The sequence below is a fragment of the Clarias gariepinus genome, chromosome 15 (assembly GCF_024256425.1).
Source record: "Clarias gariepinus isolate MV-2021 ecotype Netherlands chromosome 15, CGAR_prim_01v2, whole genome shotgun sequence".
Lineage (NCBI taxonomy): Eukaryota > Metazoa > Chordata > Actinopteri > Siluriformes > Clariidae > Clarias > Clarias gariepinus.
Genome location: NC_071114.1, coordinates 23,702,383 through 23,718,316, shown reverse-complemented (window position 1 = coordinate 23,718,316; position 15,934 = coordinate 23,702,383). Strand labels below are relative to the sequence as shown.

Below are 15,934 nucleotides of genomic sequence, written 5' to 3'. Positions count from 1 at the left end.
ACAAATGCTAAATGCATTTTCTACACTATAACATGTTTTTGAAACACATTACATCAGTAATTATGAGGCAGATTTTATTCATGAGTTCAACAGATTTAATTTGCACAAGGTTACAAAAAAGCACTACTATAGTTTATTTGTGTTCAACAAAAGTCCGGTTGTCTCACAAACACACAAACTAAAATATAAACTGTTGTCTGAACTCAGAAAGACATTAGTATTAGAGTATACAGGTACAGTATTAGTTTAAACCTGGTGTGTTGATTCTAGCTGTTACACAGAGACTGAAAACAGGCCAAGAGCTACAGAACCATTATACCACAAGCAAAATACATAAGATTTAGCAAAAACACATTAAACAATACATTCTATAGCTTAAACTATGGACTTAACTACAAACTACCTAACAAAAACCATTAAATTTACCTTATGTCGATGAAAATAAAATAATAACGATACCAACGAACGCACGCGACGATACAGCTTCCAGCCGTTAATTCAAACTAAAAGCGAAGGACAGGGGAGCCAATCAGACAGTCAGAATCTGCCCGCCTCCCGCTTCTGATTGGCTGGTGTCGCGCTGATTCTAGTCTCTGGTTGGCTGGTATAGTTGAAGAGCTACAACACTACTGCAGTTCGTGCAAGTGTCGCTTTATGACAGTGAGCGCATAGAAGAAAGTTTAAACACAGAAAAGTATATTTAAAGTATAATTCTGAAATTTGGTAAAAGCATGTTAGTATACTTTTTATATATTAACTGATGGTACAATTTTTTGTTAGTATATTTGCAGTGTACTATCGAGGATTTCAATATATTTATAATACACTAAAGTATTTTTTTTACTGGGGCAAACATGTTAGCTCCTAGTGGCTAAGCTAATGCCTTATGTAAATTATAGATGTTCATCAGTATTAGCTGTGATGTAAATGTTCTAAAGTATTTCACCCCAGTTTGGATATCTGTAGCTTACGGTAGCTATTTGGTTTAGTTTTTGGTTAGCTTATGATACCGCTATCTATTATGTTATTTAGCAGAAACACTTTAGCTCCAGTTAGCTAAAATATTGCTTCATGGTTCTTACAGATTTTTGTAATATTTAGATTAAAAATAAAAAGGATAAGTCGTTGTATGACATTACAAAAGCTTATGTTGTATTTATGCCTGGTTATTAGTGATCGATGACGATTTTGATTATATAAATTCAATTAATCTATTGTGTTACTAGGCTCTTGTTGTTTTTTTTCTTTATGTATAACCTATTTGATAGAAATCAAATGCAAACAAGCAGGCAAAATACAGGCAGCCCATTACTGTTTTATAGAAAACAGACTGATGATGACACTCTTTTCTTGATTCTGCGATTCTTTGTGATCCGCATGAGAACCTGAACCACAACTGTGGTCTGGATTTGGGATGGATCCATTGTATTTTAAAGTAAATGTGTAAATGACACACGATAGGTATCTGTCTGAACCTTTGATTGCATACAACCAGCACATGGACTGACCTCGGGTCAACAGGAATGTTGCCACTGCCCTAAGGCATTCATTAAATTACCTTATTTAGCTTTTCATCCAATGATGTAAGCAATTTGCACACAATTAAATCTAGTTTTTTTAATAATGACTGTTATATTAAGTATATTGTGTATGTACTGTGGTTTGTGCACATCTATGTACATTGAAAAGTTTTTTAAGCTTTTCATTTCATTTCTGCTCTGAAAGAATGTCAGGTAAATGCAATGGTGTTTTGTGAAAAGTGGGTCAAAATGATTCAAAAGTTTAAACTGTATCATGAACAGTTTTTAAAAAGTTATATTGTAGATGGAAAGTTTTATTTTATATACTGTACAATTTTAGTGTGATGCTACGTTGTAAAAGGTTTTTCAGCAAATAGAAGTTATTTATTTAGTTTAAATATTTGCTTATTTTAAACCTGAAAGAACACTATTAAGGTACAAAAGGGCTTGTCCATGGACCAGTCCCTTTAAGGACAAGATTTGTACCTTTGATCAGATTATAAAACAAAAATTACATTTTGGTTACCCATGATACAAAAAATGTCCTAAAAATGTCCTTGATGGTACAAACAGAACTGGTACAACTGGGCCAGGGGTGCTCAGTGGTTAAGGCATTGGACTACGGTTCGGAAGGTCCCAGGTTCAAACCCCCAACCACCAAGTTGCCACTGTTGGGCCCTTGAGCAAGGCCCTTAACCCTCAACTGCTCAGATGTATAATGAGATAAAAATGTAAGTCACTCTGGATAAGAGCGTCTGCCAAATGCCTAAATGTAAATGTTTTTCTAGTGCAGGAAAGTCCAAAGGTCTGTAGTTAGGATTGTGAAAGAGCCTATGTTAGTCCTGCAGCAATGTCTGACTGGAAACAAATGACGAATAATGTAAGTATTCATTGCACTGTTTTTGTAAATCGTAGTTTAAAATAAATAAATAAATAAATAAATGTGCATTTCATACATGTATTTAATTAAGCTTATGTTTTAACCAACTATGTTCTAAGAGGTAAGATAGTAAATTATTTAGGGTACTCTGCCCTTTATATAGGGTACAGCACTCAGTTACTTTATTGTAGCATCAACATATTTGTTTAAAGATATACACAGTTGCACACCTTTTGTAAACTGGCCTACTTTTACCACTCAAACACAATCTGATGATTAAGAAAATGGGAACTGCAACTAGCTGCAGGATATATATCCTCTGAAACTGGTCAGGTGCAGGTACTGGACTGAAAATGAGAGCCAAAAACTTGCCAGAAATGAGAGCCAAAAAAGTCCTTTACAGAACTATTCCTCAAGAGTCTGTTAAAAAAAATACAAGGAAGTCTGTCTCTTTTCTATTAACTAGGCTAAGGATAAAAAGGACTTGACTGTAGCTAAGTCCTCTTTTAAGATGAAAGTAAATTTTGCATTTTATTTGGAAATCGAAGTCCAAACAGAGGAAGAATCCAAAGAATCCAAGTTGTTGAAGTCCAGTGTGAGGTTTCCATAGTTGGTGATGATTTAGTGTGCCATGTTATCTGCTGGCATTAGTCCACTGGGTTTTCAATGCAAAGTCCAAAGTCAATGCAGCATCAGATCACCTACATGCATTAATTTGTGCTAAAGGCGCCCCAACCAACTGAGTGCATAAATTAACATACTTTTCAGAAGTTGAATATTTCTATATGGTAAATCCTGTTTTGATTACCAAGAGCGTAATGCGTGATCATTGACATAAAAACAAACAAAAAAAAAAGGTTGGACATTTCATTTTACACATAATGAATCAACAACATACTGTATAAGAGTTTTAGACAGTGCATCTTTCCTTTCTCACCATTTTATATTCCCACTTTTAACCTTTTTAAAAAGATTGCGTAGCTATTATTAAATTTGGGAACAAGTGGAACATTTAGAGGCCGCAAAGTGGCTCAGTGGTTAACACTTGCATCTTTAGAGTCCAGGTTTAATTCCCACCTTGGGTCTGTTTGCATGTTCTACCTGTGCTTGGTGGGATTTCTCCAGGTTCTCTGTTTTCCTTTCACAGTCCAAAGGCATGCAGATTAGGCTAATTGGTGTTTTCCAAATTTGACAAGGGGAGAAAGAGAGAGAGTGTGTGTGTGTGCGTCCTGTATTAACACCCCGCCTTATGCCCTAAATCCCCTGGGATAGGCTCCCCTATGTAAAGGATAAGCAGTAGAGGTACTGAGTAAATAATGAACATTTAGTAGGAGCGGAAAAGTGTATTAAGATTATATTTGTCTATGTGTGTGTCATTTTAGTATATAATCAGGGCACATTTGTGGGTTTGAATGGGCATGTGTTAATATGTTTAAATTTAATCTATAATTTATTATATTCAACTACTAAATAACTTTTTTTATTAGCCATGCACACATGACACTTCTCAAGTTTATTTTTGAGACTTTGGGGGCGGGGATAAGTCATGTATCCTAGCTAAAATGATTGGTTAATCTTAGCCAATACACGCCTCTTCCTCATTGACTCTGCTCTTTAAACGCAAGAACGAGAATAAGTGGGCGGGGTCTTTAGGGAACGCCAGTTCCACTGGCCAATCGTGGTGCTGTAGGCGGGGTTTGCAGGAATGCCTGTAACAACAAAACAACATCGGAGGTTTCAATGGCTGAATGCGGTGCTCTGTGACAGGAGCTGGAGAAACAGTATTCACCCAGCCAGTGGTCCCTCAGGATGTCCGCCGATGACGTGATTAAAGCCCATGTGGCTGCGCTGAAATCAGGTTGGTGGAACATTTTGTAAATCTTGATCACAGAGCGAATACAGTACATAATCAAATGACATCATCACATCATGTTCAATACCATATTATGTCGATAACGCCACTCCTGTTTGGTACTCCTGTGGATGTCACACATTTCTGTTCAAATAATATTTACTTTTAAAATTCTGCACTAAACTACACGAATACTGTGTGGAAACCTGAGAAACCCACTCGGACATGGCAAGCTGAATAGACCACGGTCCAGACTAGCGCCTCTTAGTGGAAGTTGGAATAATATATCAATATACACTGATCAGCCATAACATTATGACCACCTGCCTAAACCCAGTCAACTAGTCATCACAATTTGCCACTTGTCAAAGTCACTCAAATCTTTATGCTTGCCCATTTTTTGCTTCCAACATATCAACTTAAGGAAAGAAGGTTCACTTGCTGCCTAATATACAGTATCCAACCCACTTCCAGCCTCCTTTTTCAGCTACTGTGAGAAGAGCCAAACTGCAGCTTTTGTGGGATGTTCCCAGGTAAAAGTAATCCAAGGAAGGAAAATCGGTGAACAGGCAACAGAGTCATGGAGGGCCAAAGCTCACTAATGCACATGGGGAGTGAAGGCTGGCCTGTGTAGAGCGATATAATAGAAGAAAGTTAACTTAATTAACTTAATTATTAAAAAAACTTAATATTAGGCAGGTGGTCATAATGTTATGATAATGTTATGATTGATTGGTGTACATCTATATAGTTTTTATTTATGTGTGTATATCATTTACTAGCCATCATTGCCAAATGTTTTATGTAAGCACTTGGCTCCCTATGTGTCGCTATAAAAAGTGCTCTATAATGAAGCAGTGCTGATATTTAGCACTACAGCACAGCTGCAAGTGTGATATTGCTTTGTCACAACAGTCTCACAATCACCATTAATTATCAACAAATTATGATTGGTTCTAGTGATGGGGAGCTTGAATCGTTTAGTGACTTGGTTCTTTAAATCTTGTTCATCAAAATGAATTAATATTTTTTTAGGTCATTAAGTTCATTTCGTTCTTTTGATGAGAAATAAAATTAAATGTTGCATTTTCAATAAAAAGACACTCAATACGTATACATACACAAATTTTGCAGCTAAGGACATATTATAATAAATAGAATGAGTAGCTCACCTCTCATATTCTCCAGTCTGATTCGTTCGTTCTTTTGAATCTATTGCACTGCATAGCGTCTATGGGAGTCACGTGACAAAAGAACGAACGACTCGGAGTGACGAAGAAAGCATCGTTCAATTCTGTTTCCTGTAAATAACCTGCGGAGGTTTTACGATGATTTGCGCATGCGCGCCCAGTAGAAAATGAACGAATCACTCTTTGGGACTACTCGTTTTTCTGAGTCACGTTAAAGATTCGTTCAAAAAGAGCGTATCGTTCATGAACGACCCTCCCTAATTGGTTCCTTTTCCCCTGTTATTTAGCTTCGCCAACACACACGACAGGTGGAATTAGCATTGAGCTACTTTCACCCATACTGGCGACTGACAAGTAGTGTAATTAATGATCGTTAGAACACCTGTAAAACGGTGGAGTGATGCATATAGTTAAACATTCCAGTGCTGTTACTATCTTTTATCACTACTGCAAAGTGCTTCGTGTCGAATCAGATTACTTGGTCGGAACGAACTGTTGTAAAAAATATATATATATATTTATATAATTTAATTTTGGCATCTAATTGCTTTTAATGCTAATTCTCTAGAGGAGTGAATCAACATCTGTGTAAAAAAATAAAATAAAGAAAAAAAATCGGAAATTAACTTGTGCATTTCATAGGTGTTTCACACGCACTATGACGGTAACACCTGTGATGATATATATCTTGTAGAACTAAACTGGATTTGGTCCTGGCTGCTTACCTCATTATTGGTCATGTTGAATTTAGCCTTCCACTAGGGGCGCTATAGTACCATTACTTTTTTTTGTTAGTCTGACAGTGAATCTAGTACAGTACAAAACTTAGTATGCAACATCTGAGACAACCAGTTTGCAGTGCTTTAGTACATTATTTAACTATGTTTAATAGTTAGCTTGAGAAAAATTTACATGACCATTTATTGCAATTTCTTTTGGAACTAAAAACAAATACTGAACAATAGTTGCCACAAGTTATGTTGGAGCTTTTACATCGCCCTGAAATAGATCTTTAAAAACTTACCTCATGGCCATGCTGCATATTGTATACAATGAGTATTTAGTATACTACTGTATATTAACTTGTGGTTGAAGAAATTTAACTCATGGACACAAAACGTCAAATTTCGCCATGTCACAGGTTTTCCTAGTTCATGCCAGGATTTAGTAGCAGGCTTTGGTGACCTACAAATCTTTCAAAGTGCTTCCAAGTGCTGACATGCTTTGTAATGCAAACATACAAACATTTGCTCTTATTGATTTGCACACATTTTTAGTTGCAAAATCTAGTAGGAAAGGTTAGTTTGTTATTGTGGTTGTTGGTGTGTGTTTAGGTACAGAGACAGCTCGGGCTGTTACTCAGCATATTCTGGATATTCCTTATGGAGAGAGAGATGAAGAGAAATTGGATGTGTACATGCCTGTTAGTTCCTCCCCAGGTAAGGCAATGCAAAAACAGATAAAGATGGGCCTCTGATCCCTAATGCAGCAGATATCTTTATGTCTCTTTTCCCATGACTTAAAAGGAAATGTAGCAGCAGAGTAACATATTTCTGTTCACCACTACCTTTATGTCTACATATGAGGCTAAGTCAAAAATTTACTTTTGAAAAAGAAATTTTTTTTTACATAAACGCTTTGCATCCATCTGTCAACAAGCTTTCATATTCCCTCATTAGAAATGTTTTAGGCAGAGCTGCGAGCCACAAATGCACCGCTGTCTTTATTTCTTTCAGGGGACCACACAGGTAAAAATCTGATAAGGACTATGGGAAGGATGCTTTAACAGCTCAAAGTGTTGGTAATGTGGGAAGAAGTGTGCAGACATGCATCGTCATGTAATGCAAGATCACAGCGGCCTTGGATGGGAGTCCTCTGCATTTAATTGGACATTTAGGCTGTATCCCTTTAATAAGCATCTCACTGTCGATTGTTGAACATTGTTTTCACATAATGTTCTAAAACTGGCCTTTGAGAGTCCCAGAATACATCAATTTTAAGCATAAATTTTCCAACTAATGGTTGACTTTTGAAGTTTTTCATGGATGCTGATTGATATTGTTTACGTTCCATACTCTTGTAGTGATGGATCCATGTCTCGTCACCAGTAATGGTTTTCCTTAGGAAACTTTCACGTTACTTACTGTTTCAGTGAAAATGTTGTTTGCGGATATTCAAACACTTTTTCCATGCTGCGCACAAAGTCTTTGCTTAATATCAGAACCAGGTACATACTTAGACCACAAAAAAACTAATAACTGCCCGGTGCTCATCTTTCATGCAAATCACAAGTAGGGCATACATCTTTGCTCGCATCGCAGTTACAAATGAACTGATGTAACATGTTTTAATATACAAGTAAACAAGTTTTAATATAACCGCAGTGCAGATAATTTTTGACTCAACCTCGTATGAATGTTATAGATCCAAGCTTCATTACATTTTTCATTGACCCTGATTAACCTTGTTAACTAAATAATCAGCATCATAATTTTTAAATTTATGTTTCAGATGTTCCTCTAGTTATCTACATCCATGGTGGTTACTGGCAGTTCCTGAGGTATGAGCATTCACTAATCACATTTTATCAAATATACTGTCCATTGTTTTTACTGATGAACGAGACAGACTGGTACTAACACATGGAACATTAAGTCAAATAACAAACAATGTGTAATGTGTTTAGGCCAAGGCTAGTATTTGGCTTACAAGCTATTGGCTAGTAGTAAATACAGTGCTAAGATCCTCATTCATAAAGTTTAACTGTCCAGTTTCATAGTAATTTGTTTATTTATGTTTTATTCATGTGTTATATTTTATTGTAAAATAGAATTGTTTAAATTGTAATATGATCAGAAATCATTTGTTTCAAATTAGTTTAATTTAATAATTGTGATCTAAAAAGATAAAAAAGTCCAGAAAAAAGATAAAAACTTTTTAAAAGATAAAAAGTCCAGAAAAAAAGGAGAATTTTTTTTAATGAAGAAAGATCAATCAGGCCTTGACCAAGTGTTTTTAAGTGTTATCTCTAATTTTGAAAGGTGTCTTATATAAGAGCATTTCATTTTATCTTACAGCAAGGAGGAGTCAGGTTTCATGGCTGTACCGTTGGCCCAGAAGGGTGTTGTGGTGGTCGCTGTTGATTACAGCATTGCCCCAAAAGGTACTATTACTTGTCTCTTTTGAAGATGATGGTCTTTCAGAAATACATAAATAATTGAAGCATGTTTTCTCTGAGAGCATTCCCTTTTTTCTATTGAATTTTTTAATTTCCTCCTCCATTCTCCTTATAGGTAATATGGATCTGATGGTATCTCAGGTGCGCAGGAGTTTGGTCGCTGTCATTCAGCAGTATTCACACATCAGGTCTGTGTACCTGCCTTTCTTAGCTCCTGAATGTAGTTTATAATATCACTCTGCTTGTACTGTATACTTCCTGGCCTCTTATTAATGCATTGCTCTTGGTCTCTCAACAGTGGGCTGTACATCTGCGGTCATTCTGCAGGTGCACATCTGGCAGCCATGGTTCTCTCTACTGATTGGTCAGAGTATGGTATATCACCTCAAATCAAAGGTGTGTTTGTGTGTTGGAGATTTTGTAATGATGAAGATGCTATGCTGTATTTGGTTTAATCTGTTACTGAAGGTTCTCCTGAAATCAAAGGGTTGGGAGGCATTGTGCATCTTCTGAAGTACCAGCTAACAATTTAAGCATGTCTTTCAATCATGACTCAAGTCAAGACATTTAGCTAAATATAATATATAATATATAATAATACTATTTCCAGACTGGCAGTTTTGCGGTTTTTAATGGTCAGCATTGTCACCTCACACCTCCACAATGTGGAATTTGCATACTTGCTGCTTGGTGGGTGGGTTTTCCCCCACGGTCAAAAGCCTAGAATCCCAAGCATCGCAACTTCCCCTGAGAGCAATGATTGCTGGTGTGAATCCATACATCAACCATCGTTTGTGATAATGATCCAAATAGGTAGATAGATGTAGTAACAAGTAACCAGGCTTACTGTAGATTGGGGCAGCACAATGGTTGAAGATGTTTGACTACTGATCAGATGGTTACCGGTTCAGCACCACCAAACTTCCACTATCGGACCCTTAAGCAAGGCCCTCAACCCTTAAATGCTTAGATGTATAATAAGATTTAATGCAATCACTGGATTAGGGTGTCTGCCAAATGTCATAAATATAAATGTGTTTACTTTTGGCTTGAACTGTTGTCTTGATCATTTTCTCCTTACTGTATATCTGTGTGATTTTCTTCTCTGTAATAAGTTTCCCCCTACCAAATATATACCAGTTGGTGTATCAGTTGCCCCTAAGACACCTACTGCTAATAATAATAGGTTATGATATTAACCTCATATTTTACACACTCTGAATCTATTTCAGGAGCGTTCCTTGTTAGCGGCATTTATGACCTGCTGCCCATTCTCTCCACATACGTGAACGAACCACTGAATATGACAGAGTATAAGATTCCATATGCTTCTTCTACACCATATCACCATCAGATATAATTATTATTCCAATATACTGTGTATCAGTCATGATTGGATTTGTTCACTGGGTTAAATAAGTGTGCACATCTAATCACTCTTTTTTAATCTCATTATAGAGAAGTGGCTCTTAGGAACAGCCCCAATCGATTTATTTCTCAGCTTAAATTGTCCTCATTGGGCTGCGACATTGTTGTAGCCGTGGCACAAAATGACTCCCCTGAGTTCCGGAAGCAGTCGGAAGATTACTTTAAGGTGAGGCACAAAGGGCCGTCTTGTTAAACGCAATCAGTGACTGTGATGGGATTAGAAATGGGCCATTACTACCACAAAGTTGATTCTTTTTTTTTTTGTCTAACAGCATGTTTTATATAGCATTGATTTGATTTACTTGCATTTATAATATATAATATAAAAACAATAAAAAAATTGTACTTTTTATCCATTTATAGCTACATTAGTTATATAGTTGTTTTTTCTTTGACAAACACTTAAAAAAAACTATTTGGTGTTGTCCATTCTTGAGTTATCTCCTACTATAGAAATTATAATACTGAAACGGAATCAGAATGAGAATCTGAATCATGTTGACACACACACAAGGAATCTGATCTAGTCTGTTTGTGGCATTTAAAGTACAGACCAACATAAAAAGCTGTACATTTGTTGTAAAAAAAAAAAAAAAACACTATACAAATCTACTACACAACATTCAGCAACTTTACAGATTAAATAAAGCCCGGGGGACGGATTCTGAGTATTTACAGATGTACATAAAGTGAGTGTGCAAGGTAGGGCAAGTAGCCCTGTGTGCATCTCATATACTTTTAATAAGTAGTGCAAAATAGCAAGTGGTTTCTTTTACACAATATACAGTGCAGTAGCAGATGTTTGATTTGTGCAAATAATAGTAATTGACAGAAGTGAAAAAAAAGCATTTTGATGGTTCTTACAGCAGATTGTGTAAATAGTCCAGTTCAACTGCTTATGAGGGTGATTGCCTGCGGAAAGAATCTGTTTCCTGTGCCTGGCAGTTTTGCTGTGCAGAGTTCTGTAGCGCCTGCCAGAAGGGAGGAGGTGAAAACGGTTTTGTCCTGGGTGTGAGGGTTCTGTAGAGATTTTTCCTGCACGTTTCCTGGTTCAAGTCATGGAGAGGGGGCAGGAAGCTCCAACTATGTGGATGTGCAAAGGACAGACTCAGTGACCGCACTATAAAACTGTGTTAGGGGCTCCTGTGGCAGACTGTACTTCCTTAGTTGCCGCAGGAAGTACATTCTCTGCTGGACATTTTTGAGGATGTTGATGTTGAGTTCCTATTTTAGTTCCCAAAAACTTGAAAGACTCCACGGTTGTCACAGAGTTGTTGGATATTGCGAGTGGGAGTAGTGTTGAAGGCTGTCTCCTAAAGTGTATTAAGTTCTTCCTTTGATCAGAATCAAGAATTCAACAGTGCTATAGTATAAGTAACTTTTTGATAAACTTTTTAATAAAAATAAATCTAATAGTTATAGCATGCATAAGTATAATACATTTGTATTTACACTTACTGGGCACATTTTACAGATTACTTGGACTGTGCTGCACTGTCTGCTTCTTTTCCTGATCAGTAAACTCCATGAGAACAAGACTCTCATTCAAACTTTCATACAGTATACAGTACAGTACTTGGTGGTTAGATGAGGAATGGGCACTGATGGGATTGTCATATTATAGCAAACCAATCATAAATGAGACTGAATTCTTGGAACCAATCATAATGCAGAAGTCAGGATTTTGTGAAGAGATGGAAATAATAAACTAACCTTAAAATTGGAGAAAGATTCTTCCTCTCTTATTTCTGATTGTCACAGCAGGCAAAACCACTTTAACCATGTGAAAAAAAGTTTAACCTTCAGAGGTAGATGGATGGAGAAAATCGTCTGTTTCTATGCTAGTGGAGTGTGGGAATGTGGCGTCTTTGACAATGACTACCAGTGATATTTTAAAATATTAGTCCAAAATCCGTCTTCATAGTAATAGTGATATTCATTTGTCCTAAAACTCACCCACTCTCACTCATCTTCTACTGTATACCGCTTTATCCTGTATTCAGGGTCGCGGTTGTCCTAAAACAATATTTTTAATATTCAAATTCCAAAAAAAAGAAAAAAAAAGAGAGAAGACAGATGACATCAAACAAGCATGCATGGACTCCCAACTACTGGTGTGGGATTCCTCCTATAATTATTCAATAATATAACAAGATGTACCAATTTGTAAAAACCCACCTGTCTGTACATTATTTCAGTCTTTGCAAGCTGCCGGAGTTAAGGTTACCCTTGAAGACATACCTGATACAGATCATTTCAACATCATTGAGCAGCTTGTGGATGAAAATTACTACCTCACACAGGTAGTCTCTTCACCTTTTAATGTATATGGTTAAATGTCTTTACTAAATCCGGAATGAACTCTATTATTGTATGTGTAAGTGTGTTATTTATTACTCACTCTTTTTTAGCTCCTATTGAAGATGATGGGAAAAAGCTGAGGAGATGCCTCTAGTCATCAAAAATCATCCCTGATGCACTTTTGTTTCCTGCACTGTTGTCTCAGTATATGCCAGAATGATCATTTTAACTATTTCTAACTACTTTATATTTTTATTTCTGGTTAACTTTATCATGAAGTAACAGGGTATTTGCACATCAGCCTATTCAATCTAACTACCTGTGTAAGCAAGTTCGGTGTACAGTCTTCTGTACTGTATATTCTGGCTGTGACTAGTTTTACTGTGAATTTATGTATTTGAAATGTTTTTGTTCAGATGTCACCTAATCAAATCCTTATCTCACGGTTAATACCGTCTGCTGCTGTGTGTTGCAGAGTAATGTAGCAAATTCTTTGATCTATATAAAAGAATAATCCATATCCAGCTTGGAACTGCTAGACATCCCCGAAATTCAGTTTAAACACGAGTTAACATCAGATTATCCTTTTGAGAGAATATGGATTAGTTGTCAAGGTCTAGTTTTCGAACGTAATAAAAGTGTTGTTAATTTGGAGAATGTAGGTTTTATGCGTACAGTACAAATAATTACTGTAATAAAAATCTGTTTCAAACATCTTATTTCTGTTTATATTATTGCATATTCTGTGTATTTAAGTTGAAATGTTTAATATTTTATCTTCGCCAAAGATATAATTTTAACCATTTTATATTTAGTATATACAATTTTTTTTTACGGGAGCATCATTGGGTGTAAGGCAACACGGTGGCATAGTGATTAGCACTGTGGCCTCGCACCTCAAAGTTTGATTCCTGCCTCGGGTCTGTGTGCTTGGTGGGTTTCTTCTGGTTTCCTCCCACAGACCAAAGACATGCAGGGTAGGCTAATTGGCATTCCCAAATTTCCTGTTGTGTGTGAGTGAGTGTGTGTGTGTGATTGTGTGCCCTGTGACGGATTACCTACTCATCCAGGGTGTACATTGGCTTGTGCCCAGAGTACTAGGTATAGGCTTCCTGTGACACTGTACAGGATAAGTGACATAGGGAATGATTGAGTGTATGAGTTTAATGTGCATCATTAATCATCTAAATCATCTGAAGTATATTATACAATATATTAACTAACATAAAACATGCTGTTTACAGCCTAGTCACGTTGATAACTACACTCAAGGAAGCCTCGGGTTTGATTCCTAGCCATTTGTTATGTTTTAATTCTAATAGTTTAATACAAGAATATAATGTCAGTATATGCAGGGAATTGTAAGTTACTTAAGACAGTATATTAATAGTAATGCTCATCCTGCCATCCCATGTAAAGCTCCTACTTGTTTATAAAGCCAAATTTCATCGGTGAACAGGGAGTCTGCAACACTTTTAATATAATGGTTTGCACTGACAATTTAGATCACAGTGTATGTAAAGTTAAATAAGTGAAATGGTGGAGCTGAAGTCACTCGACAAGGAGCAACTGTGACACGATCAGAGTATGACATCACAGTATGCATCACCTCACAGTCACTAACGAAGCAAAGGTACAGACTCAACATAAAAGCACCATGTGCAAGCTTATGTGAGACAGGAAAGCGCACCTCACCTGCTGGTCATCTCAGGGACACTGATGGTATGACAATACCGCTCTTTACTTATGCGAAGGACTGATCATTTGAATCTTGATTGAGTTACTTGATATTTAATTTATTCATTATAGTGCTCATTACAAGTGAAAGAGCAACTTATGTTATGCTGTCATTGTTGTTTAAGTGTTTCCATGTATTCACAAAAAATGTAGTAAGTTGTTGTGTATTACATGTCCTTTAAAGGATTAATAGAATAGTATGTGTTAGTTAGTTGTGTTAGAAGCTTAGTTAAATAATTTTGTTGTTGTATTTGTTAAAATTTTATTTAACTGTTAAGTTTCTAGAAGTAGTGATTTAACTGTTATTTATTAGGAATTTCGATGTACCCTTTTTCTGGTTTTCATTTAAGGTTATCAACCTCTCTCTCTCTCACTTAATGATTAGTGTGTAACCTGCAAAGCATCAAACACAAGAATTAAAAGTGATTCCAGAGTTGATCCCCATGTCCCCTGTAGTTGGCTATGGCTTTTTTTGAGTTTGAAGCAGAGGCTAATGTGCAAATTCCCAGATAACTTGACAGTGTAAGCTACATATTCTTGTTTTTATTTCTATATAATCCAAATCTACCCTACTGTTACATTTTGTTACAATTATATCACATAAAACTACAACACAGTTCCCCCAACCCCCCACCCCCCCTTTGTCACATTCTTTCTGGACATATCAATGGGCACATTGACTACTGAAACAAGAGGCTTTTTTCTTCCAACCCACATAGGAGATGGATCCAATTGTCAAAGAAGAGAACTGTGCAAGAGGTTGTGTACGCTTTACACATAACCTCTTACACAGTCCTCGTTTTTGATATCTTTTAATCATTATCTCTTACCTAGTCCTCAGTTTTGACTGATAGCAACAGATAAGATTTACTTTACTGTATAATAATCTTTATTCTTCACCAATGAATTTAAACCTAGTATTGGGAAAGCACTTAAATGGCACTGTGCATACACATAACCTCTTTAAAAAAATGAAACAAAGTCAGTATTTGGTGTGACGACGCTTTGAGGACCCTTTAGTCTCAGGTGCAATTTGGGTAGTTTTACTACTCTTAGTTTTAATTTCTTTAATTAGCTACAACAAGCACAGTAAGAACATAGTATTTACATTTCAAAACCAAACTCAGTCATCGTCTACATTGCTTTATCCTTTATAAATGGGGGGGCCTGGATCCGAATCTGAAATTTCCAAGTTCATTAATAATCCTAAATCTTATGCATGTCAGCTTGATCCTCTGCCGACCCAGCTTGTCAAAGCTTGTACATCCTCACTCTCCTCTCATATAACTCGAATCATCCACTCCTCACTATCCTCAGGCATTGTCCCATCATCCCTCCAAACAGCTGCAATTACTTTGATCATTAAAAAAAATCTGCTTAAGGCTTAACCCAACTTAAGACCTATTTATTCAAAAATGCTTATTTTACACGATGTAAGGCTGCACTCAAATTTACTCACGTAAATCATAAATGTCCATTTAAACCTCCTTCTGAATTGTCATTTGTTTTTTAATGTCTTAAATTATGACATTGTCCCTTTTATATTTAATTTTTTTAAAGACCACTCAGTGTTATCTCTGTTATCAATGTTATTTTGTTTTACTGTTTAATTTATTCTTGTATGATCTTGGAAGGTGACCTTGGGTGACAAGAAAGGCACCTATATAAAACAAAAATGCATTATTAATATCCCAGGAAACTTGAGGTTTGGATAGGTGCCAATGAACACACTACGGGCAATTTGGGGAAGGCCAATTAGCCCTACTAGGCATGGGGAGAACATGCAAACTCCATGCACACAAACCCAAGGTGGGAATTGAACCTGGACCCTGAACGTGCAAGGCGACA

The 15,934-nt window shown here is 36.4% G+C and overlaps 1 protein-coding gene across 2 annotated transcripts; it reads left to right on the top strand.

Annotated features, from left to right (window-relative positions):
* The first annotated feature begins 2,325 nt into the window (after positions 1-2,325).
* On the top strand, positions 2,326-13,068 carry afmid (arylformamidase). Of its 2 annotated transcripts, none has more exons than XM_053513389.1 (11): positions 2,326-2,400; positions 4,168-4,258; positions 6,777-6,881; positions 7,954-8,002; positions 8,520-8,605; positions 8,736-8,808; positions 8,919-9,016; positions 9,853-9,931; positions 10,079-10,214; positions 12,247-12,351; positions 12,460-13,068. In XM_053513389.1, exons 1-11 carry the CDS (start codon positions 2,371-2,373, stop codon positions 12,487-12,489), a joined length of 882 nt encoding a protein of 293 aa, XP_053369364.1. In that variant the 5' UTR covers positions 2,326-2,370; the 3' UTR covers positions 12,490-13,068. The 2 variants fall into 2 exon arrangements, with proteins under 2 accessions (XP_053369364.1, XP_053369365.1); XM_053513390.1 differs by lacking the exon at positions 2,326-2,400 and adding an exon at positions 3,125-3,188.
* The last annotated feature ends 2,866 nt before the right edge of the window (positions 13,069-15,934 follow it).